We start from the raw sequence: 23949 nt of genomic DNA on the forward strand, positions 1-23949 counted from the left end.
CTGCTGCCGGGCCTGACTCATGTTTCCTGTGTCTTTTAAAATGGATGATCCTGAGACAGTTGAGTTTTTACTGGAGCAACACTTTGACATGTCTTCCAAAGTAAAAGAGAGAAAAATAAAGTTATGCTAAGTCTCAGGACTCAAATTATCTGTACAAAATAGCACCTTTTCCCCCACCTTGGGAGGTATTTCTCTTATAGGTGTGTAGGTTCACATAAAGATATTTGAGTCATATTAAATATAGATGGTTTTTGGTCTATGATAATGACTATTTTGGCTAGATTCTCCCAGAGGCCATCCCCGAGATACAGTTTCAAGGGCTAGTATTTAACTTGGGAGGTGACTAGGGATCACCAGGAGGTGATCACCAGGAGGGGAGTAGGGAAGCCAGGTGGGGAAAGGGAAGAAAGCCAGTTAAAGGTGTGCTGTGAAGGCATTCCCAAGGATGCCTGAGCTCAGTCTCCAGGGAACTCTAGAATACCTTGTATAACATGCCTCCAAGCTACCCCAGGAGGGAGGCAGCCTGTCTGGCTGAAGACTGCTTTTGGTCTAATGAACTCTCCAGTGCTTCCAGCATGCCCTGGATCCAAGAAGAAAGCCCTGAGCCACAAACAAGCAGGCTTTCCCATAAAGTAGACTTCAGAGAGCACAGGGGACATCAGAGAAATATGGGTTGGCTCTGATGGCCTCTGCTACTATCTATCCCTTGCATGCTGTGTTGTGTTGTCTGTCCTGTCACTGATTCCTCATGCTGATGTCCAGTCATACCCACAACAGGAGTATTGATAAATTGAGTTATGGGCTCTTGCTATAGTTTGTCCTGCGGCTATGGTGATTTCCCCCTTATCACCCATTCTAGAGTCCCCTCATCTTCAATTAACACTTTTGCTGGTCTGGGCTGCTTGACGAAGTGGCCCAGACCATTGTCCCTGTGTCCCTTTGTCCTAGACCAGAGTTTAATCCCTGATTGCCATGCTCTTGTCAGGCCAGGGTTGCTGTGTTTCATCACCAGGCATGAAAAAGATGTCCAGTGAGAGTTCTGAGTTCCAGAAATAATCTTCTCTGCCCCATTTCTTCTTGATCATGGGGGTCAATTTTTTGTTACCTGTATGAAGAGAACAAATGAAGAGAAGCCTTTAGATTTAGTGGAACTTTGTGTCCACTGGCAGAGCATCCTCCCCTGCTAGAGGAGCCAGGACTCTATCAGGGATGAAGCATCATACACTGATATTAGGTTCAAAATATAATTGCATCCCAGGCACAGCATCCCAATACTGCACTATGTTATCCCCAAGCTTCAGGCTTAGCTGCACCTTTAGAAGCTATTCTAATGGTCTATTAGGGTGGCATCTTCTGAGTGTGTGATATATGGTACAACCAGTGGATCTGGTGATATTGGCCCCTCTGTCATATTTTTTTCACTCTCAAGAGAGTCCTTGTTTTAGGTGATATGGGAAATCCCACAATGATAAATCAGACACTATGTAAGCAATTTGATAGAGATGCTTGCCAGGGTACTGCAGGCAGGGAAGACAAATGTGTATCTGGGTCTGAGGAAATCAACTTGCTACCAAATGGCTGCCTGGTCTACTTGAGAGAAGTACAATACCACTAGCTGTATATTGGCCACTGGAGCTTAAAGGGGGTGGTTGCACTGTTTAAATCTGCCTTGTTGAGAGGGGTATGTGCAGCTCCATCCCTGCCACCATGGCTATTCAATTCATAGGACCATTGTACAAACACTAAGGTGACCCAGGACAGAGGCTGGTCAAATCATCCCTCTGCTGTGGATGCTTGCTGGTGGGTATTCATGTGACACAAACAGATTGGCCAAAGTCTGTGTGAGGTGCACGTTTAGCTCTTAGGGCTAACAGGTGGCAAGAACCCTCATCATAGTTGTGCCTCTGCTTCATGGTTATGCTTCTTTCCATTCAGCTATAACCAGTCACTCCAACAGATCTCCTTCCTTTGAGAATTTCTAGACTGTAAGCAGGAGGCATAATCTTGATCACATGTAGTTCCAATGGCAGGCTACTTCACCCAAGAACTTCACCCCAGAACTTCACTCCATGCTCAGTTCCACCCGTGATGGCAGCAAGCACAGGCTCCAGTGTTCCTCAGGTCAGCAAGTACTAACCCCGCTCAGAGCCAGTTGGGTGTATTCCTTCTAAGCCTCGAAGAAATGTCTGACTCCAATTGTTTGGGGCTCTCTTTATAATGTGGAGTGACTGTAGGGTCATCAAATATTGTCCAAACAGGGACACTTTTGACAGTAAGAGGCACTCTTATTAAGCCAGGATAGCAGGCAAGCACCACCTATGTCGCAGAGTAGGATTAATTAAACCTATTAGTCTGCTACCTTTTCCAATCTGAGTGGCCAACTGCAGCACAATCAGAAAAACCTCTCTAAAAACCCTATCACAAAGCTTAAACTCCATCACCCTTGATCATGTCATTTCTTTGCATAAAGTCTCAAATCCTTTGCTCTCTGCTCCTTCTGCCTTATAAAACTCCAACATTGGTTATACTAATTTTCTACTAACTCTCTACCTATACAAGAGCAGCCAAGGCATGCCGGCATGATGATTGGTTCTCACTTTAAACTTGTCTAATAATTGTCGCAATATCCAGGACAAAGATTTCACATTCTCATTTCTCCTCAAATCTCCCTTGCCCTTCATCCTCCATTTTTCACGGATGATCTTGCTGCTTCTTTTGCTAATAAAATAGAGGCAACCAGTTATGTCCTCATTTCCTTGTCACCACCTTCCCCTATTCCCATTGTCTCCTCAGTGCAGACCACCATCATTTCTTGCCTAGACTGCAGCAGTCTCTCATTTAGTGACATTTCTTTTCTTCTTGCCATACCACGGTTTACCGTCAGCCCAGCGAGATCCTGAAAGGAAGTGACTGCTTGTTATTCACCTTTTATATCTAGCGCTCCTACACAGCACCTAGGCCATGGAGGCGTTCACTAATTTTGATGATTTTAAACAGTCAACATTCAGGGTTTCCAGGCTGTAGACTGGCATTCTTCTCCGCAATTTCCATGGTCCTGTGGCTTTTGTGTGTCACCCGGCCTCCCGGAGCCTCGGGTGGAGCCACAGCGTCCTGACCCAGTGCAGAGCCCACCACAAACGGCCCAAGGGTCATCTTCCGCCTCCTTGAAGGTGTCCGAGGGCACTGCCAGGAACTGCGCACACCGCATGCCCCGCGGGGGCGCACTCTCCTCGTCTACCTCCCCGACTCCCAGCTTTCCCCCCTTCCCACGGTTCGGCTCGTCGACAACTCGGCGCTCGACTACCCGGCGGATCGACGCCGTCGGCGCTCCGGGCGGGCGGAAGTTGAGGGCCGGCGATTGGTGGGGCTGCGGCCCGAGTGCTCTTCTCGAGAGCGGCCCAGACCCTGTCCGAGCGGGCCGAAGCGGCGGCAGGCAGGCCAGAGGTACGTGTCACAGCCCTGAGGCCAGCCGGGGGAAGCACGGACAGGTAGAGCGGCGGGGCTCGCTCCTGGAGAGACGGGTAGGAGTGGCGGCCCGCCAGCACCAGTGGTCAGCCTCCTGCCCGGCTCTCCAGTCCGTACCCGTGAGGGGGTGGGGGTAGGGGGAGCCGCGCGGTCGCGTCCCGAGCCCCGCGCCAGAAGCGGGGCGCGGGCCTTCGGAATACTGACCCTACAGAGATGGTTGTAGTTGGCTTCACCTGCTTCCTTGCGCCTCTGCGTCGTTGTCACTGAGTTAATTTTGAGAATTTATTCGTGCAGAGCGAATATGAGGCACGTTTTGTTTAGATTTGCGTCAGTTTAGACCTATACTGACCACTTCCTGGGTGTCTGTCACTTCTAAGCATTTACTTCTACTGACTGATTTAATTCCACTAGAGGTAGATGTTGTTACAGTATATCTATTTTACATATGGGGAAACAGAAGCTCAGAGTGGTTAGGTAACTAGCCTGAAGTATAGTTAGTTATTCGGTGTTTTAGCTGCCCTTGAGACCATGTAGTGAGGCTCTAGATCCTGAACACGCAAGCACTGTTCTCTCTCCTTTAAGCCTACTTAATTTGGTATCCCAAGATTTAGAAAATAGACACTTTCTTAATAACAATAGAGTTTTTGAAAGAGCTTGTCTTCAAATGGAAATTATTTTTAATTGCTAAAAATTAATCAGACTAATATGAGAAAATTTGCTTCATCGTTTTTTATGAATCTGAATAATCCTACAAGAAAAAAATTTAAAAAAAATTAAAATTAGCCACACTTTAAGTCATTTGGGTGCATTATATTGGAAAGCTAGGTGTAACTGAGCTTACCGTAGAACCATCTCCTTATGAGTAATAATATTTTGTTTATGTTAATGTATTCTGGCCATGCTCTGTGTAACTGACTCTAATAACAAAGGAACTGAACTCCAGAAGCTTCCTCAAGATTATCTGTGTGTTAAAAGTTGTTGACTCAAAGGGTGGTACTAGAAAGAGGATGATATGTGCTTAGTACTTAAATGTTCTCTTCTGTTAAATAGAAACTCAATTTTAAGCAGAGAAGCAGAAGATCCCCCAGTGTGACTTGGAACTACTATTGGAAGTTTCAGAAAATATTGTTTTCTTTGTCAAGCATTTAATTTCCTGTACTGAATATCACTTTGATATTACCTTTCTAAAAGATGATTGTTAACCTGCTAAATTAAATTTTCATGTCACAAATATTTGAGAGCCTGTTATACATGAATCTTATGGGAAATAAAATTAGTATTCAAAAATTTTTGCGAAGACGGTATTCTAATAAAGGACTTTGGACAATTACTGGTGTCAGTCGGTGGCAGGATTAGGCCATATGGGAAATGCTGGTTATACAGTTAGTCTCTTAATTGCTTTTTCACCCATTCTCCAGTTTACTTATCTTCATCTAGCCAACATTCCTAATATAGTACCTACTATATGCTAGGAGCTTAAATGTTTGTTGAATGGATGAGTTTTAGGCTAATGTTGAGAAGAGATAATTTGGAAATTGATTGGAATGGGAAATAACATTGGTCACTCAGCTAAACAGTATGCTAGAATGTTGATTGTTTTTGGACCCTGGGCAATGTGTTCATGGATCCCTTGGAGTACCTGGTGAAATCTAATGGTAGTAGAGTTCAGTTATAATCACATGATTCAGTGTTTGTTTATGTTTTTTAAAATAATTATTATTGATACAAACACAACCTTAAAGTGATTGTAGAGAAATTATGAATCTTCAAGCTGTGGACACAATTATAGTCACTCTTGGACCTTAGTTTGAAAATTAGAGTCAAAAGGTATTTTGGCTTAATAGTCAAAGCAGCCATTTACTGGTCCATGTACTACCAACCCCTGCTTTGTAGCCTGGGCTGAGTTACTTATCCTCTTTGGTCTTCAATTTCCTTTTTTCTATAGTCAGAAATAAATAAAACTCAGTGAATCTTGTAATCACTTAGCACTTGTCTTATCCCTGTGTTGTCTTAGGGGCTATAGCTATTACTGGTATTTACCTATCTGTCAAAAGACTAAGCTCTTGCTCGACAGGGATTAATCTCTGTCATTTTCGTGTCTCCCACTTTTAGCATATACCTGACACACACACATTAGAAATAAAATAACGTAGCCTGGATTCAAGGGGGCTTTTTTGTCCTCTCAAAGAATGGCTAAGAACTAAACTGTAGTATTGAGTGTAAGTACAGCAGGAATTCAGAGAAGGGAAGGATCTGTTGGGGTAGAGTAATTGGGAAGGCTTGATTGAGGTCAGACCTTAATGGGAAGGTCATGGCCCTTCGGAGGGAAGGCAAGTGAACATCTGGGCAGCACACCAGGAACAAAGGCCCACTGGCTGGTAAGTGAGTACATTTTGGATTATGGGGTGCCTTGAAGGTCAAGCACAGGAATTTGAAACTGATTTATTAGGCCTTTTTTTCCCCCCTGGAAAATTGTTTTAGGTTTGCTCAAAAACTTCATGAACATTCTTTAACTTAATACTGGGGCAGACCATATTGTTTGCTTTATTTATGATTTTGGTGTTAGTAATTCCTTCACCTTATTATTTCCCACTTAGAATAACACTTGGTGCCAGTAATGGGAAGAATAGTGGACAGTAGGAATTGGGAAACCTGGATTTTATGATGTAAACTGTACAAGGTGCATCCAAGCAGGCACCTAGAATGTCACCTGGCACAAAGTTAGCATTAGTAATCATTGTGCAACACTGAATGAGTTCTGCTTTTGCTACTTGCTGGCTGTGCTGCTTTTGGCAAGTCGGGCCCTTAGTTTCATCTGTAAGCTTTGATGAATTTTTTAAGGCCCTTTCCACTTATAAAATTCTGTGATTTAGGAGGGCATATGATTTTAACTTTTATTATATTATAATTTTGCTGAAAGACAAAACAAGTCTAAAAGCCAGGAATATTTGGTTTTAGTTTAATTTTAATGAAAGCCCCATGTGCTTGACATGATTGTGTGTCATGGTCTCAGCAGGAATCAGAATTCATACCAGATGGTTCAAATAAGGAGATTTTAATAAAGGGACTACTTGCAGCGGTGTGGGCAGCATGAGGGAACAAAGGATAGTGAGGCCCAAAGAGAAACTAACAACCCGAAGGGGCAAAAGCAGAAAATAGAGTCTGCCACCTACTTTAGAACTAATAGAAGTATCAGAGAAGAATCCCATGCTTGTTTTCCAAAAGCCTTTTCTCTCTCCCCAGTTACACGGAAAGAGATTGTATTGCATTTATACTAAGACAGATCCCTGTACCTGGTCTCTTTATCTCATCCACTCTTGCCTTTGGGAACACTTAACTCAGTTGTTCATCTCTTGCCAATAGCACCTTCCTGTCAGCCTTTAGACATGCTTAGAGACAGACAATAAAGCAAAACAAAGACAACAATGAAAAAGTAACATCCTCCTTTGATTTCACATTCCTCTGTTAAAAGACCTCTCTCTTCTTCCCTTATCAGCCAGATTTCTTAAATAGTTGTTTATACTCAACTTTTCCTCATCTTAGTACTGTTTTGTTTTAGTACCCATCACACTACCAGAATCCAAGGTCCTCAGGTCCTCTTTTGTCACAAAACTTGTTCCTATCATTTCCCCATCGTAGTGCCTGGGACATTGCAAATAATAAATATTTGTTTTGACTGAACAATCTGAGGGTACATTCTTGTTTCAAGCCCTAGTTTATCTGTATCTGTCTGTTTTTCTGACGGATAGGAATCCAACACTCATCTTTTGAGGTCCTGGTGACCAATCTCTATATAGTCCAAGTCTTCTCGATGGACTAAACAAATATAGAAATCAATTTTATTTAATAATGACTTCTTCAGTATTGTCCAGCTGATCTGTCTTTCGGGATGGGCGGAGGGAATACCTGGACTTTTTTTTTTCCTGAAAAATTAATTTTCCAGAAATAATATTTTGTCCACCCAATGTAGATTTAATAAAGAGGGAGTGATAGGGACATTGGTACAATAGGCAATAGATTGATGAGTAAATAATGTTATGCTTTTACATGAAACTATGCTTCCTTCCTCCTTCCATTAAGTAATATATCTTCTTTGAGATTTTTGTTTTCAGTTTTAGGGGGTTGTAGTAGAGGGGGAATGGATTTACACTGGCCTGTTTCATTTTTGATATGTCATCAATACCCAGTGGAATGAGTTAGAACAGCAGTCTCTAACCTTTTTGGCACCAGGGACTGGTGCTTCTATGATAATCTAGTGCCTAATGATCTGAGGTGGAGCTGAGGTGGTGATGCTATCTAGCACTGGAGAGCAGCTGCAAATGCAGAAGAAGCTTCAGGTTACCTCGCCACTCACCTCCTGCTGTGCGGCCAGGTTCCTAACAGGTCACTTACCTGTACCTGGGGGTTAGGGACCCCTGAGGTAGAGGACCAGGCATCTTTAGATCTATAGCTTTCGGCTGTGAATGTGTTGATTTCACAAAATAATTGCCCTCTGGGAAGAGACTTAGCCTGCTAAGGCAGAAGATTTCATGGTTCCTGGGAAATAAAGGAGACTTTTAATGAACATTTCTGATTAACATGGAATCTGATGTTTGTCTTAAGAGACTAGCTGTGTAATCACGTATTTATGTAGCAGATCAGTTATGTGGGAGCTCAGGAGAGCCAAATTTTCAGGCTTTTCCTCTATGTAGTATCTTCTTTCAGTATTCTTTCCTAGTTACCTCATGTACATTCTCTTTTCTTTAATCCCCTACCTCCAAACATTGTAGTGGGAGTGAGGGTTCTCCCCAATCCAAAAGAAAAAAGTACCGTTTATCAATTATATTTTTAAATCATCAGATTGTTTTCAAATGAATTAAAAAATAAATACACTTTTATTTAAAAACAGTATGCTTTATGTTATATTTTGTTTGTAGGAGTAGTGAAGGAAAGAGGTCTGTCTAAAGAGAAAGCCAGAAAAGCAGGGATGCTTTATCTCTTATCTGTTCAGTGCTTCGTTTCTGCAGATGTCCCTTCTGAGATCCAATGAGCCTTCTTGGTATAGATTTATACCCCATGGATTCTTTCAGATTGGTTCATCATTATATATTTTTCAACCATGTTTTGAGATGAAACAGAGCGAGATGGTTAATTTAAAAAACTGGACTGAAGAGTTCATGACCCTGTCCCTAAGACTTGACCCACCCAGTGCTGTTAGATGGTTAAATGTGTGTCGGACCAGATATAACTTTACCTTGGCCCTGCTCAGGAATAGTAGAGCCTAAGTTTACAGAAAACTGAATGAAGTGAATTACCATTCTCTAAGACCCTTTTCCCAATATCTGTGGGAGATCCCTCTGGGGCCAGCCCAGCCCAGCCCCAAGAGGCATGTCTATCCTAGGATAGGTTGAACATTATTCGAGATATGATGAATTCTGTAGTTTGGTTGTGTTGCTGGGTGGCCTCAACTATACTCTAGTTGAGTATAATTTTTTTGTTGAAACTCACTAGGCAGCTCCACAATCAGATTTTTCTGGGTTTTTTTGGATCCAAGATGGTTCTGGACTAGATAAGTCTACTTAGCGCTTTTCAAAGATTAATGTGCACACAAATGGCTAAAATGTAGATGCTCACTTAGTGGAATCAGGCTAGGGTGTTGAGATTCTTCCTTTCTGATTTGCTCCTTGGTGATGCAAGTTTGAATAGCATGAGAGGGGTGGGGTTTGAGAGGTTTATTTGAGGACAAACTTCTACTTTTCAATGGCCTGATCTAAGAAAATAGTTCTTTAACATAAGGAGGCTTTCCTTGGCCTATTTCGTGAATGTTCTCCAAGTCTTCAGTGAATCAGAACTTCTATATTTCCAACTCCTGGCCTTATCCCCTTAGCTGAGCTGGGCATCTGAGGACCTGACAGGGTAAGAAACCTGCTCACTTGTTTTGTTCAGATTTCTTGTCTGCTATTTACATCAGCAAAATTCTTCTTTACTGAACAGTAAAATAATTTGGGTTAATCATTCTAAAGCTACTTTTATGGCTACATTTTCTGTTTTTTTTTTTTAATATTACTGCTAGTAGTTATTTTTTATATACTTAGTCTGAAGTTATGTAAAAAATAATTTACTGCCTTTTTTTCTGCCAATAAATATTTTGGAAAATTAAAGACTTTGCCACAATGAAATATGGGAAAATTATAAAATTAAAATTTTCTGACATCTTTTGAAAAAACACTTTAAATTCATCCTTTGTGCTTAGAGGAAAAAAGGCAGATGGGTTAAAACCAATATAATAAAAATCTAAAAGAAAATGCATTTATTTAAGTATATATTATAATTTATAAGAAAATGTGGCCTTTCATCTTTATTTTAACGAAATGCTTTTATAAAGGTAATTTTTTTTTTTGACCTATGATAGGGGGTTCATTGATGCTAAATGGATACTTTGTTAATTCTTCATCAACTGCTGCATTGGTATGGGGAAGGTACAGGTCAAGGCTATGCAAGACCACTGACCAGCTTGTTTTCTCAGGGAGATTTTTCCCTTTCTCCAAACCACACATCGTTCTATCCAGCTGTAAGTAGAGACTTTCTCCCCTCCCCCTCTTTCCCTCTCCTTTTCTCTCTCTTCAAGCCCCCTCTCCTCCAGCCCTCCCTCCTCCTTCTCTCCTCTCACTGTGCTGCCGAGTGACAGCTTGTAGATGTTGCGTGCGAGGAGTTCAGCTGGCGCTGTGTGGTCTGAGTGTGTGGTCTCCACTCAGCCCAAAGGCTGCTAACAGGGTGGATGAGAGAAAGCAAGACTGTTTAATTTATTTCGGATGCCGGAATTGTGCCCGGAGTTTCTCCTAAGCTTGATTCTATAGCTAGCAACTTCAATCCCTCACAGCTGTGGTACAGTCTCAACTCTCCACTGAGTCTCTCCCAACAGGCGCTTTATACAGCATCTGCCTGTTTAAATTCCCCTTGACTCAGAAATGTTAATGACACTGCTGAGTGCTGTGATTATTTTGCTTTCACTATGTCAGGATATATGGCCTTGAAGAAGTTTCTTTTGAGGTAGAGCTAGAGAAGTAAAACAGAAATTTTAAGATAAGTGACAAAGTTTATATATTTTTAGAAATTGAGAATGCTATTGTACAAAATTTGGGTCGAATTAATCCACCTCTGCTCATGTGAAAGAAACTGGGAGTTACGTGACATACTGTCATGTTAAACAGTTTTAATAAAATTAACCAGTTTAAGCTGACAGTTGATTCCTGGACCTTTTTTGAGAATCTACATTGATTTTGGTATGCCTATTGACTGTAGTTATTATATTTGTTAGCAGTGATAATTGGCTAATTTCATCATAAAAATTTGACAAGTTGAGATAGATGAAACTTTGTTTTTGTGTAATACATTTTTAGAACAATATATTTTTACTAATTATTTTATTATAAATGGCTTAGCAATAGTTTGTTGATTTTGTGCATCTCACATTCCTGAACATTCGTGTTGAAATGCTCAAATATTTGTTATTTAAGTGAACATGTAGAGACTCAATATCATTTGGGATTTTGCATTGTTTAACATCTTCATTTGCCTCCCTGCAGTTTTACTGGAATGGTGTTGCTGTTATTGATGCATTGTCTGGACTAGAAAGTCTAGGGCACTGACATTTTCCAGGGGTGTTAATATACGTAGCTTATTGTTGTTCCACTGCTTTTCCTGCTACTTTTAACCCTGAGTTTCAGTGCAGTCATATGTGCTTAATGATGGTAATATGTTCTAAAAAATGCATTGTTAGGCAATTTTGTTATTGTGAGAACATCATAGAATGCACTTACATAAAACTAGATGTTACAGCCTACTAGACATGTAGTAGGCTCTATGGCATAGCCTGTCGCTTTTAGGCTAAACACCTATACAGCATTTTACCATACTGAATAGTGTAGGCAATTGTTAACACAATGGAAAGTATTTTTGTATTTAAACATATCTAAACATAAAAAAGGTACAGTAAAAATATAGTATAAAAGATAAATAATGGTACAGCGGTATAGGGCACTTACTATGGATGGAGCTTGCAGGACTGGAAGTTGCTCTCAGTGAGTCAGTGAGTGAGTGGTGAGTGAATGTTAAGGCCCAGGACATTATTGTACACTGCTGTAGACTTTATAAACACTGTACACTTAGGCTACAGTAAGTTTATAAAACAACATGAGATTAAATCAAGCAGAAGAGAAACAATGCAGTCAAGAGATGCAGTTAAACAGATGTATGAAACTGCTGTAGGTATAACAAGATACACTGTTTTTCAGCAAACTTTTTTTATAAGTAGAGCATATTCTAAAATAACCGTACATAGTAAATACGTAAACCAGTGACATAGCCATTTATTATCATTATCAAGTATTATGACATGACATACTTATGTCATGGCATGACATAATTGTATGTGCTGTATTTTTATATAACTGGCAGTGCAGTAGGTTTGTTCATACCAGCATCACCACAAACAGATGAGTAATGCATTGCTCCATGATGTTATGACAGCCAAGACATCAGTAAATGATAGGAAATTTTTAGCTCCATTATAATCTTTTGGTACCACCGTCATATATGGGGTCCACTGTTGAAATGTCATTCTGCCTCACAAGACTATAAGTGGAAGTCAGTTCATATCACTGAGTGTGAACCTTCCTTCACACTCTCACCTTTTCAGTCCTGGCCATGGTTTTCTTTAGTCTCATTTGATCTTGAATCAGAAGACTAGAAATTTAGTAGTGTCAAATGCTTTCTTAAAAATTGCTATCGTCCTGTATTTCCTCTTGTGTGGTTGTTTTTTATTTTTTTGGTTCTGTGTTTGTGGAGATACTGATAATCTAATGCTCCCGAAAATTCTGAAGCAAAATTAGTATATTCGCAAAGTTGCGCAACTATCACTGCTAATGCTGGAACATTTTCATTATTCCAGTAGGAAACTCTGAACCCACTATGAATCCTTTCCAATTCCCCCTCCTCTAGCCACCAGTAATCTACTCTCTGTCTCTATGGGTTTACCTATTTTGAACTTTCATATAAATGGAATCATACAATATGTAATCTTTTGTGTCAGTTATGGCAAAATACGTGCATAATAGTAGTCATTACCCATGTTTTTAAAATTACCTTATGTCTTTTACCTAGTAAATGAAATTTTCATATATATGTAAATATATAAATATAAATACATATATGACTGATAAATTATGGTTACAGTCAAGTAATCACTATAAATATTATTGAACTTATATTTTGGAGGCTTAGAAATGTTTAACAGGAGCTGTGAAATGCTCTAGGCTTATATTTGATAGAAAGGCCATGTGTATTATATTGTCTCTTAGTCACCCAGCTCTTTGTTGCAGTGATCAACAATCAGTCATGCAGGAACCTATACTCAACTGTCTTGAGTTTCACCAGTCTTTGCTAACTTATTTGAAATTTGATCTACAACTCTAAAGGGATAAATCCAGATTGAGCTAGATCCCTCCATTTCTACTTCCTTTTTATTGGGCTCAATCCTCAAGGAGTGAACAGTGAACAGGAAACAGAGCAGTTATTAGGTAACTAAAGTGAGAATTGTTCTCAAGAGCAGTTCATTCTCTTGCAAAAGTTTCGAAAAGCCACAATACTTTGGCAGCTTTTTTAAAGATACCATTTCCAAATGCATCTCTGTTGAACGTAAGTTCATCTTTAAGAAAAAATTACTGTCTTTGGACATTTCATATTTTAGAACTGAAAACTTGGAATCTTTTTATATATTCTCTGTGTGTGTGTGTGTTTTAAAAATGAAAAATCAAACTTCACTTAGTTTTGGTTTGGTTTTTTATAGAAATAAAGGGTGGCTGAAAAATAAGTGCAAGGATTTATAAGAGGGTAAAACTCATTTCGGTTTAAACATTTAAAATAGTTTTTCTTTTTTTTTAGTAAAAATATTAAAGAGCTGATTCTACACATTAGAATTTCTGATTTTCAGGTAATTCGTTATGGAAGTACTAATAGAATATTAAACTTTTCACTTCTTGGACCTTACAGTTAGAGGCCACATTTGAATTTGACCTGCTGTTGCCCGTAGGGGACCCATGGAAGGGGTGTTGTTCTCCTCAGGTCTTTGTGGTTTCATCTCTAATTTTGCTTCATCTCTAATTCTTTTCTGTGCGTTAACAAATAACCTTTGTTGTTAGCACATATATATATATGTACAGAGGTAACGTTTGTCCTCCCTCTCTCCCTCTTCCCTCACTTTATCCATTCATCCTCCCTTCCTTCCTCCCTCCCTTCCTTCCTTCTTGCCTGCCTACCTGCCTTTCCGCCTAACTTCCTGCCATCCAGCCATCTAACCATCCATAGGAGCATTGGTTGGATCCCCTTACTCCTCAGGGGGAACCTCTGCAGCGGAGATATCCCTCATGATTCTTAATCACCACACTGTGGGTGTGGGACCTACCCTGTTTCGTATCTTCTGTCTTCGCCCCTCCTACCAGTTCTCTAGATGGCTTCTTTATATCCTTAGTTGTAGAACTTCTGTTTAGCTAGTCTTCAGGTGGTTCTCAATAATGATTGTTTTATTATTTATTTGTAATTAGTTTATTATTTCATTGCTGTGGTTGTGGGAGGAGGCAAGCAGAGCAGTTTCCTGCTGTACCATCCTGACCAAAGTCTCCCACTGTAGATATTTTAAATGTCCTTAAATTATATATAAATTCAATGTTATTGATACATTTGTTCATTTAACAAATATGTGTTAAACATCAGTTGTATGCCAGATAGTGTTCTAAGTGTTAGATGTATAGCAGTGTTTGGAACAGAAAAAAAAAAACTTCTTTCCTGGAACTTACATTCTAATCTGTAGAGATAGACAAGTAGTTATCTGAGTGATGATTTTATTTTTCTTCATACAGTTTAGAATATTTAGAAGTTTCTCTGATGGAATGCCTATCCTTTTTATAATCAGGGTGGAAGCAGTGAAACTCTTTTTAAGGGAGGAGGTGGAGGCAAGTCGAGAATGGGAATGGAGGCTGTGTTTTAGGGGCCCCAGGTCTGGCATCCCCTGCTGCCTTTGTCAGGGGGTCTGGTCTATAGGCGGGTAGAACCCAAGTATTATCTCCTGGGTGGGATGTTGAGGTGTAATACCACAGGACCATAAGGGCCCGGGGCTGATGGGATCCCTGCTCTGCACTCTGGCTGTCACCCTTGTGGCATCATGAAGTTTTATGCCAATATCTCCTGCAAGGATATTGAGAATAGAGAGCTCTTTTTCCATGTCAGGAGCACCACATCCAGGTTGGTAAAAGTCTGTGTGCTTTGTGTGTGCCAAGACAAGCTATGCTTTTGGACTCCTGACTCCAGGGTCATCTAAGAGGCCAGGGTGTGGTGCAAGGTACGATGGGGAGACTTCTTCCACTGGTTTCTCATGCAAGGTGTTTCAGAAAAGTTCAACAAGATTTACCTAGAGCTAGAATCTGAGCATTTTTTTCAGAGCAGTGAGAAGCACAGAGAATACTTCCACCCTGAAGCTCCAGCTGACCAACAAGCATTGTCCCTGCCTCAGGGTGGCTGTGGAGCTGCTGTTGCCCACAGGTGAGACTTGTGTGGTGGTACACTGTCTGCCTGTGAGGATGCTTCCCTGAAGGGTAAGGGAAGATTTTTTCAGAGCCTAGTGATCAAACCTGTGATGTTAGTGTGCCCGCCACTTTGAAGACTGAAGAGCATTGTAGAAAGAATGGCAAATGTGGGCAATCAAGTGCTAGTTGAAGCATATATAAATGGCAAAATGAACTTGAGTACAGAAACCAATGTCATTTCTATTAAAAGTTATTTTAACAATCTTGGAAATCCTCCAGTGCCTGCTCAGGATATTCCTCAAGACAGAAACCCGAGAGCATGGTGCAAGGGCTGGTAGAGGATAGGAAGCTTCTGCAATTTTTCCAGGGACAGCAAATAAATCCTGCAACGGCTTTATGTAATATTTTGAGCAATACTCTTCATCTTGTTTTGGCTCATGAAAATGTCACTCTTCAGTATTTCATTCCTGCTCATAAAAGTTCTGCCAGCCTGTGTGTGTGTGTGTGTGTGTGTGTGTGTGTATTTTAACTTACGTTTCTGTTCAAAACTGAAACAGATCCTGAGTTAATTGGATTAAAAGTCTGCACCTTCACTGGCTTATATAGGGTGTACATTCTATTGAGCCCTCCTTCCTTTGTAAAGCTTTCATTCCAAAATCATTGCTGAAATAGTTGGATAGGTCATTTTTATGTTTATTGGCTTTGCCATTTTTTTCATACTTGTTAAGATGCCAACAAGAAAAAAGATTTTCTACCTCAACTCTATTTTTGGGGGGGGAAAGAGGATTGTAACAAAGTAAATAAAAATAACTTTGGACACTGAAACAACTGGATCAGTATTTTGTTATAAAATGCTATCATGTAAAATGGGAACTTCATTAAGTATAAACATTTTTTGAGGGATTTTTCTTAATTTAGGGAGCTCAATATGATATCTGAAAGCTATAAGGTATTTAGCATTTATGTATTTTACATAGTCTTTCTAAGCTGTATGTGTTTTGTCAGAGTATATATTAGTGTATATTTGTGGTTTTAAATGTATCATCTACAGAGTTTGAATTGGTTATTTATTAGGTTCACTAATAATGCATCTTATTCACACAAGAATTCAAGGAATTGGTCAAGTTTATGTGGAACAGGATGTTTCTTATGTGAACTTTTATATAAACCAAGATTCTATTTCTTCCCCATAGTATTCTGTTATTCTATTTAGACAATAATTCTTAATGCTTTATTATTTTGAGAAGAAGAAGGGTTTTAAAGGACTGTGATTAATAATCTCATGGAGGGGGCAGTTCATATTAAATTTTAGTTTTTTAATGGTTTATGCAATAAGACAAGCTGTTAACCTTGCGACCTGTATTTTTGCACTCGGTAAATTCCAATGACTACATTTCTATCAGTGATGAGTAATTGCCTATTAGATTTGGTTATTAAATACTTAAATTTGTTATTATTACTATTGTTATTATTTGCTGATTTCTAAATTTTATTCATGGTGCTGCAGAAAGAACATAGAAACATGAGACCTTGGCAAGTAACTTGAACTCTTGGCTGCTTAAGATCTCTTTCAGTTTGAATAGGTTCCGATTCCATATTCTGAGGGTTATAATATAGGATGATTAAAGAGTTTTCAAAAGTATCTTAAAATTATTAATGAGTAACTATTTCAGAGTGATAGTTTAAGCATTGTGAAGCTGTTTACTGTCTAACTTCTGAGTTATACACAAATGCTCGATGAATATTTACAAAGCTATTTTTAACGTTTTTAAAATCCCCTACACTCATCAGCATTTTCGTAGACTTTTAATGCAAGATGAAAATGCAAAACAAATGCTTTAACAGTGAGGAAATTATAAGTTCTGCAGATTTCTTTTTCCTATGCCATAACACAGAAATAACTTATCATGCCTGTTTCTAGTATCTCTTCAAAATTTTCTTTGGTTTCTTAATTAAATGAGAACTTTCAAGTTATAGTAAAAGTCTATCTTTTTACCTGTTTCATCCCTTCTCTCCTTCCTTCAGAGAATGTCTGTCTCTCTCCCTCTCCCTCCTCCCTCTGCCCCCAAATGGAAAAAACCTATAGGTTATTTCAGAAAATAAATAATTGCATTTTAATCTATGGTGAATTATTTATAGTAGTTTACTTTTAATAATTCGTTAAAAGTAACTTTTGAAAATGAGAAGGATAATTTGCAGTGTAACTTTTGAAAATGAGAAGGATAATTTATTCCTCTCTACTTAACCTTCAGTGATATGTCGCTGTTAAAGAAAAATAAGCCATCTAAAACTCTAACATCTAAATATAAGGTCTTAAAAATTCATATTTTTCTGATTTAGTCAAATTGTTTTATAATAAATACAAAGATTTTAAAATGAATAATAACATTCTCATTATAGTTTAGTTTAAATGTGAAAAGCTAGGAAGTGCTAGTTTTGACAGTCTTACATTAGTAATCGAATTTAAAAGCTTGGTCCTATAAATAAGATTCTCAGAATAAAGAATTAAAAAAGGCCTTAAAAATTATCTCATCCAGGAACCTTAGTTATAGATAAGAAAAGTTCCAGAGAGCATAAAAGTAGCCAAGGGTTTTTAATTGTTAATACCAGCATCCAGTTTAGAAGCCAGGTCTCCAAACTATTCATAGATATTAAGTATTTGAGCTTGTTCTGTCAAGACTTAATTCATAGACTTACAGCTTGGATGTAGTTCTATTTATAGAAATAAATCAAGATTACCATGTGAATCTATTACTTATTTAAAAAGATAAAATTTAAATTAAGAATAGTCCAAAATCTTTTTGAAGGGCATTGCCATATTGTCTTTGTGTGAAGATACTCTTTGTTTTTGCAGGTAGGATGGAATTTATTTCTCATGAAATGGTAATTTTATGGGAAACTGTGACCTCTCATTTAAAAAAATCAAGGTATAAAGTTTAGAAATTATTTCAGCTTCTTTCATTTCTTTTAGAGAAATGCTGCTGAGAAGAAAACACATGCCTTTCTGTTCACTGTACCTACAGAAATAAATCATAGGTGAAATGTATTAAAGTGCTTCTTTATATCTGGAAATGTGTGTTTCATTGTAGTTCCTATTGTTCCCCTAGATATCATTTGCTAAAAGCTACTAAAAAGATTTCTCATAAGTATACGTTTATTTATAAGTATATGAATCATTCAGTGAATAGATGTATCAATACCATTCCAATATGAATACCAAAAGAAATCAGACAAATGTCTATTGGCTGGTTAATTCCTATACAGTCCTCTTAGTTCTGTTTATCCTTATTCAGGTCTAGGTAGTTGGAAAAATGCTTAGTAAGTTAACATGAGTCTGGAGGCACATCAGTATTATGATTCCTTTTATAGCAAACCTGTAACCTTGTTTGGTAATTGATGGGATATAAGTATGTAGTATGGTTCTTAAGGTAAGAGCCAGTATGTAATAATTTGAAGCTCATCTGCATATACCTGTGTATGTATGTGAAATTCCCAGTAGGTACCCCAATACTGTCAACTCTTATCATTTGTCCATTTGTATCATTTAATTCTTTGTTTATTATTAGTTTATTTGTGCAAGGATATTGCCTAATAAAAGTGGTTATTCTGTATATGTAATAATTTTCCTTACATAATTGATAAGAGCTACTTTACCTCATGTCTCTATCATTCTGCTTTCAAAAGATGAAATTGGCTTGTGGTGTGCACTTTTAGGGTAGGTTTATTCACTTTATTCCTTACCTCTTTCATTATCTTAAATGACTATGTAATGTAGACAGTATATTGTTTTAATTAAACAAATAACGTTTATGGCAGGCAAAGTCAGACTTTTGTTAATCTCTGTTTAGTGTATTTATATAAGAAAGACATGACAAATTTTCAAAGGCCATTATTATATTTCAAGAATCTTTGTGAGGAAAATCTGTGGGCACTTAATGACAACTATAGATTAGATGAGTGTTTTTCTTTAAAAATATCCTAGTTAGTCTGACATGGGTTGTGAAACTGAAAATGTTTAGAAACTAAATTATTTTCTTAAGGCTTAGACTCTTTCCTGAGTGATAAGAAATTTTTTCATTTATTTGTGATTTTAAATATAAGAGCATTATCTATAGTGCAGGATGTTCCTAATTGGAGGTAGGTTGAAAAGAGACATCCCTTTCTCATTCCACAAATAATTACTGAGTGCATACTATGTGGTAGGCACTGTTGTTTGTGTTATGGACATTGCAGTTTAAAAAGCAGTTTAATAATTATTTAAATGACTTAATGCTTTTCTTGAAATAATGGTTTGTCCATGTTTGGGGTATGTAGGTGATGCTTTGTGGTAAGGAAATGGCAATTAATTTTTGCATCTGAATTAATATAATGAACTGGGGATTTTAGCTGCTTCTACTTTGTATGTCTGGAACAGAGCTGTAGTCTTTAATATACAGAAGAAAGGAGATCGTACTTTTTGATTCATGATGGTCCACAGTAACCTAGACATTACTTTGTTTTATTTTGACAAACTTTGAGGATAAGATAATTAAGATTGTGATCCTTTGTTAAAGCTCTCAAAGTGGATTTAGAATATTGGGAATAAATTAGAAATGCCTTGTCCTAGTTTTTTTTTTTTTTGCATTTTTTAAAACCAAACGTATTCTAATTTCAATTTTGTTTTACACCAGGAAGAGCCAGTACCGCATACACATATGAAACCATTCTAAGATTTTTAGAATATGGGCTATCAAATATACAAATGACCTCGTAGGATATGGGGTAGTATAAAGGAAAGAGTAATATTAGAGTCTTGTGAGTCAGGAAGCCACGGACCTGGTCTGTAATATATTTAATTAGTTGTGTGACCTTGAAAAATCATTTAACATCTCTAGGTTACAGTTTCTTCAGATGAGGGGTCTAGAAATTAATTGAATCAAGTCTCTTAGCTTTGATTCTGTGAAATATTGTCATGTCTTCCTACTAATAATCAAATCCATCATGTCAAGGGTAGTTGACAGTGTGATATTTTTATTAATCGTCTTTTCAATAATATTAATGTCAGTGGTAATTTCTTTACTTATTAAATTTTCATCCTACAGTTTTTCTGGAAACAAGGATTGTAAGAATATTTCTGCTTAAAAATTTGGTTCTTTATAAAGTGAACTGGACCAGATTTGAAAGTAATCAGTTGAAGCCACATGCTTATCTGTTTTATAGTCTAATTCTGTAGACAGCGATTGATAATGTCAAGTTATTTAAATCACCACTTAATCGGGGTCTAATTTTCCATGCCAATAGAGTGAAGCATTTCCTTTTGTCAAGAATTGGTTTGTTAATGTTAATGAGGCAGATTAATTACCCATTCTTTCCTTAATATTTATTTTCTCTGCAATGTTATGGTATCTTTAGGGCAATATAATTTCTGTGGGAACTTTGTGTTGAAATATGTCTGTTCTCTCATGAAAGCTTTTATTAATATGTTGCTAAATTTCAGGTTTATCAATTTATAATAATTTTAAAGCACATTTTCAAAATAAACTTTCCGAACTTTTGTCCATGTTTAAACATGTTTAACAAAGATAGCAATAGTAAATTGCATTAAAAGAATACTTGTTTCTGAAAATTCTATAATTTTATGTATACTTAATTATTAAATTACCTACTGTGGTTGTTAATATAAGTTTATTCATTAGTTATTTGTGTATTTTGCTAATGTTAAATGTGAAAATAAATATTTCTTTTGAGTAACAGTGGGTCTTATGTGTTGATTAGTAGGATGATGTAAATTTGATGTAGTTGTACTTTAAAATATTACCCAAGCATTATATTTTAAATTTAATTTTATATTAGTTTCATATGTGCAGCACAATGGTTATACATTTATATAATTTATGAACTGATTCCCCCCCAATTATGCTAGTACTTACCTGGCACTGTACATAGCCATTACAGTATTTATTAACTGTATTCCTGTGCTGTACTCCACATCCCCATGACTATGGTATAACTATTAATTTGTACTTTTTAATCCCTTCATCTTTTTCATCCTGCTCTCCACACCCCTTACCATCTAGCAGTCATCAGTTTGTTTTCTGTATCTGAGTCTGTTTTCATTTTGCTTGTTCATTTATTTTGTTCCTTAGATTCCACATACAAGTGGAATCATATGGTATTTGTCTTTGTCTGTCTTATTTCATTTAGCATAATATCCTGTAGGTAGGTCTATCCATTTTTTTTGCACATGGTAAGATTTCTTTTTTTATGGCTGAGTAATATTCCATTGTATATATGTACCAAACTTCTTTATTTAATCATCTATTGATGATCACTTGGGTTGAAAAGCATTATTTTTGATAATGTTTTATTTTGAAATAACCTTTCAAGAATAGTAAAAGTAACTCACTCTTGTAAATCCTTTTAAAAAAAATTTGGTAAATAACAAGTATAAACCCTTTTATCAGACTCACCAATTGTTAACTTTTTGCCCCATTTGTTTTTGTCATTCTGTTAGTTTATCTGTATATATTTATTTGAACCATTTGAAAATATGGTGTAAACAATCCTTTCACTTCTAAATACTTTAGTATGTGTTTACTAAAAGCAAGGACATTCTCTTATATTACCATAGTATAGTTATCATAGTCAGGCATTTTAACATTAATACCAATTTTTCCAGTTATGTACTTTATGGAAAAAATGTTTTTCTTGTTCTAAAATCATCCAGGATCACACATTACATTTAGTTGTAATGTCTCTTTAGTATCCTTTAATATAGAAAAATTCTTCAGCTTTTGTTTTTCTTGACTTTGACATTTTCAAAGCATACAGGCCAGTTATTTTGTAGAATGTCTATCAATTTAGGTTTATTTTCTTTTGTGAAGAGTCTCTTCTTTTGCTCATTTTTTAAAAAAATTGGGTGGCCTGTCTTATTTAGTTGAAAATTTTCTTTACATGTACCTTATATAAAGTCCTTTGTCAGATATATCTATTGAGAATATTTTCTGCTAGTTGCCTATTTTATTTTGACGAGAAGGTTTTAATTCTGATGAAGTCTTAATATATTAGGGTTTTCAATGTATGGATATTGTTTGTCATATTGAAAAAAAATATTTACCTTTAAGTAATGGAGATATTCTCTTATATTTTTTATAGTTTATAATTTTAGTTTTTATGTTTAGGTCTATGACCTATCTTAAATTAATTTTTGTAAGTGGTGTGAAGTTGCAGTTAAGATTTTTACACACCCCGCCCTCCCCTGCAGCCCCTGCCAATGTGGAGACCCAATTGTTTCAGCAACAATTGATGAAGATGTTTTTTTCTCCCTTTAATTGCTTTGTTGCTTTTGTCAGAAATCAGCTGGTTATATAAGTGTGGGTCCATTTCTGAACTCAGTTCTATTCCTCTGATTCATTAGGTTATCCTTATGCCAATAATGTAGTGTTTTGGTTACTGTAGATATTTTATAATATCCTGAAGTCATGTACCTACCATAAGTGTTACAACTCCCCCCTGCTCCCCCCCAGCCAAAATTGTTTTGGCTATTCTAGGTTCTTTGAATATCTGTAAGAATTTTAGAATCAGCTTGGCAATTTCTCTACATAAGCTTGCATGAATTTATACATCAGTTTGATATTTTAATAATATTGAGTCTTCTGATCCATAGATATGAATATAGATCTCCACTTATTTAATCTTTTTTCCTGCAGTATTTTGAGGTTTTCAGTATAGAAGTCTTGTATATTTTTATTAAATGTATTTTTATGTATTTTAATTTTATAATGATATCAAATAGAATCTTAAAACTTTTATTTTCTAATTATTTCCTACTAGAATATAAAAAACAACTAACTTTTGTATATTGACCATTGCTAAATTCAGTTATTAGTGCAATTAGTTGCTTAGCAGATTCCCTAGGGTATTCTGTGTATAGTCATGTCATCTGCAAATAAAAAATATTTTTTTCTTCCTTTGTGGTCTTTATGTCATTTATTTCTTTAGTTTTATTACCTAACTTATTGAACTGGCTAGAATCTTTAGAACATGTTAAATAGACACGATGAAAGAGACATCTTTGCTTCATTTATCTTAGGGGAAAGGCATTGTATATTTCACCATTAAGTATGATAGATGTGTTCCCATCACCCTGCCTCCACCCCATTGTCCTTTATTGATTGAAGAGATCCCCATCTATTCCTAGTTTGTTGAGGGTTTTTAATCACAAAGAGGTGTTGAATTTTTTCAAAGACTCATTCTATATCTATTTAGTTGAACACAGTTTTGCTTTTTACTTTTAATGTGATTTACAGGGATTGGGTCTTGAAAGTTAAACTACCTTTGCATGGCTGGGATAAACCCCACTTGGTCATGATGTCTTCCCTCTGCTTCTGTTTCTTGAAATAATTCATGTAGGCTTGATATTATTTCTTTATTAAATGTTCGATAGATTTCATCAATGAAACCATCTAGGTCTGAATTTTTTTTCGTAGAAAAGTTTTTGATGATTAATTCAACATATTTAATAAATATGAAGGTTTTGAGATTTTCTCTTTATCTTGTATTAATTTGGTAACTTGTCCTTTGAAGGAATTTTTCTCTTTCATCTAAGTTGTCAAATTCATTGGCATAAAGTTCTTTATAATAGTCCTTCATTGCTTTTTTAAAAAAATATCTTTAGTATCTATAGTTACCCCCTTTCATTCCTGAAATTGGTGACTTGTGCTTCTTTCTCTTTCTTAAAGAGAATTTTATTAGGATTTATCAATTTTACTAATTTTTAAAGAAATTAAAAAAAAAAGTAAACTTTTGAGTTTACAGTTTTTTTCTCTATTTTTTTCTGTTTTATTGTTGCTATTCTTCAATATTTTCCTTATTCTGCTTCCTTTGTTTCTCCTCCCTGCCTTTTTATTTTGAGTTTAGTTAGCTCTTCTTTTTCTAGTTTCTTAAG

At 36.8% G+C, this 23949-nt stretch overlaps 2 protein-coding genes across 5 annotated transcripts in view; both read left to right on the forward strand.

Annotated features, from left to right (window-relative positions):
• Window positions 1-3302: 3302 nt before the first annotated feature.
• EXOC2 (exocyst complex component 2) overlaps window positions 3303-23949 on the forward strand; it is a 205444-nt gene continuing 184797 nt past the window's right edge. For all 4 annotated transcript variants that reach the window (XM_039869477.1, XM_039869476.1, XM_039869478.1 and 1 more), the window contains exon 1: window positions 3303-3444. The gene's annotated coding sequence lies outside the window, so the exon portion shown is untranslated. The remainder of the gene's footprint in view (window positions 3445-23949) is intronic.
• Window positions 13814-19646, forward strand: HUS1B (HUS1 checkpoint clamp component B). Its single transcript, XM_039869481.1, is given in 5 exon segments — window positions 13814-14929; window positions 14931-15104; window positions 15106-15143; window positions 15145-15329; window positions 15332-19646. Coding segments are annotated over 5 exon segments (885 nt in total). The 5' UTR covers window positions 13814-14662; the 3' UTR covers window positions 15553-19646.

Source organism: Pteropus medius, unplaced genomic scaffold (assembly GCF_902729225.1).
Source record: "Pteropus medius unplaced genomic scaffold, Ma_sr-lr_union100, whole genome shotgun sequence".
NCBI lineage: Eukaryota > Metazoa > Chordata > Mammalia > Chiroptera > Pteropodidae > Pteropus > Pteropus medius.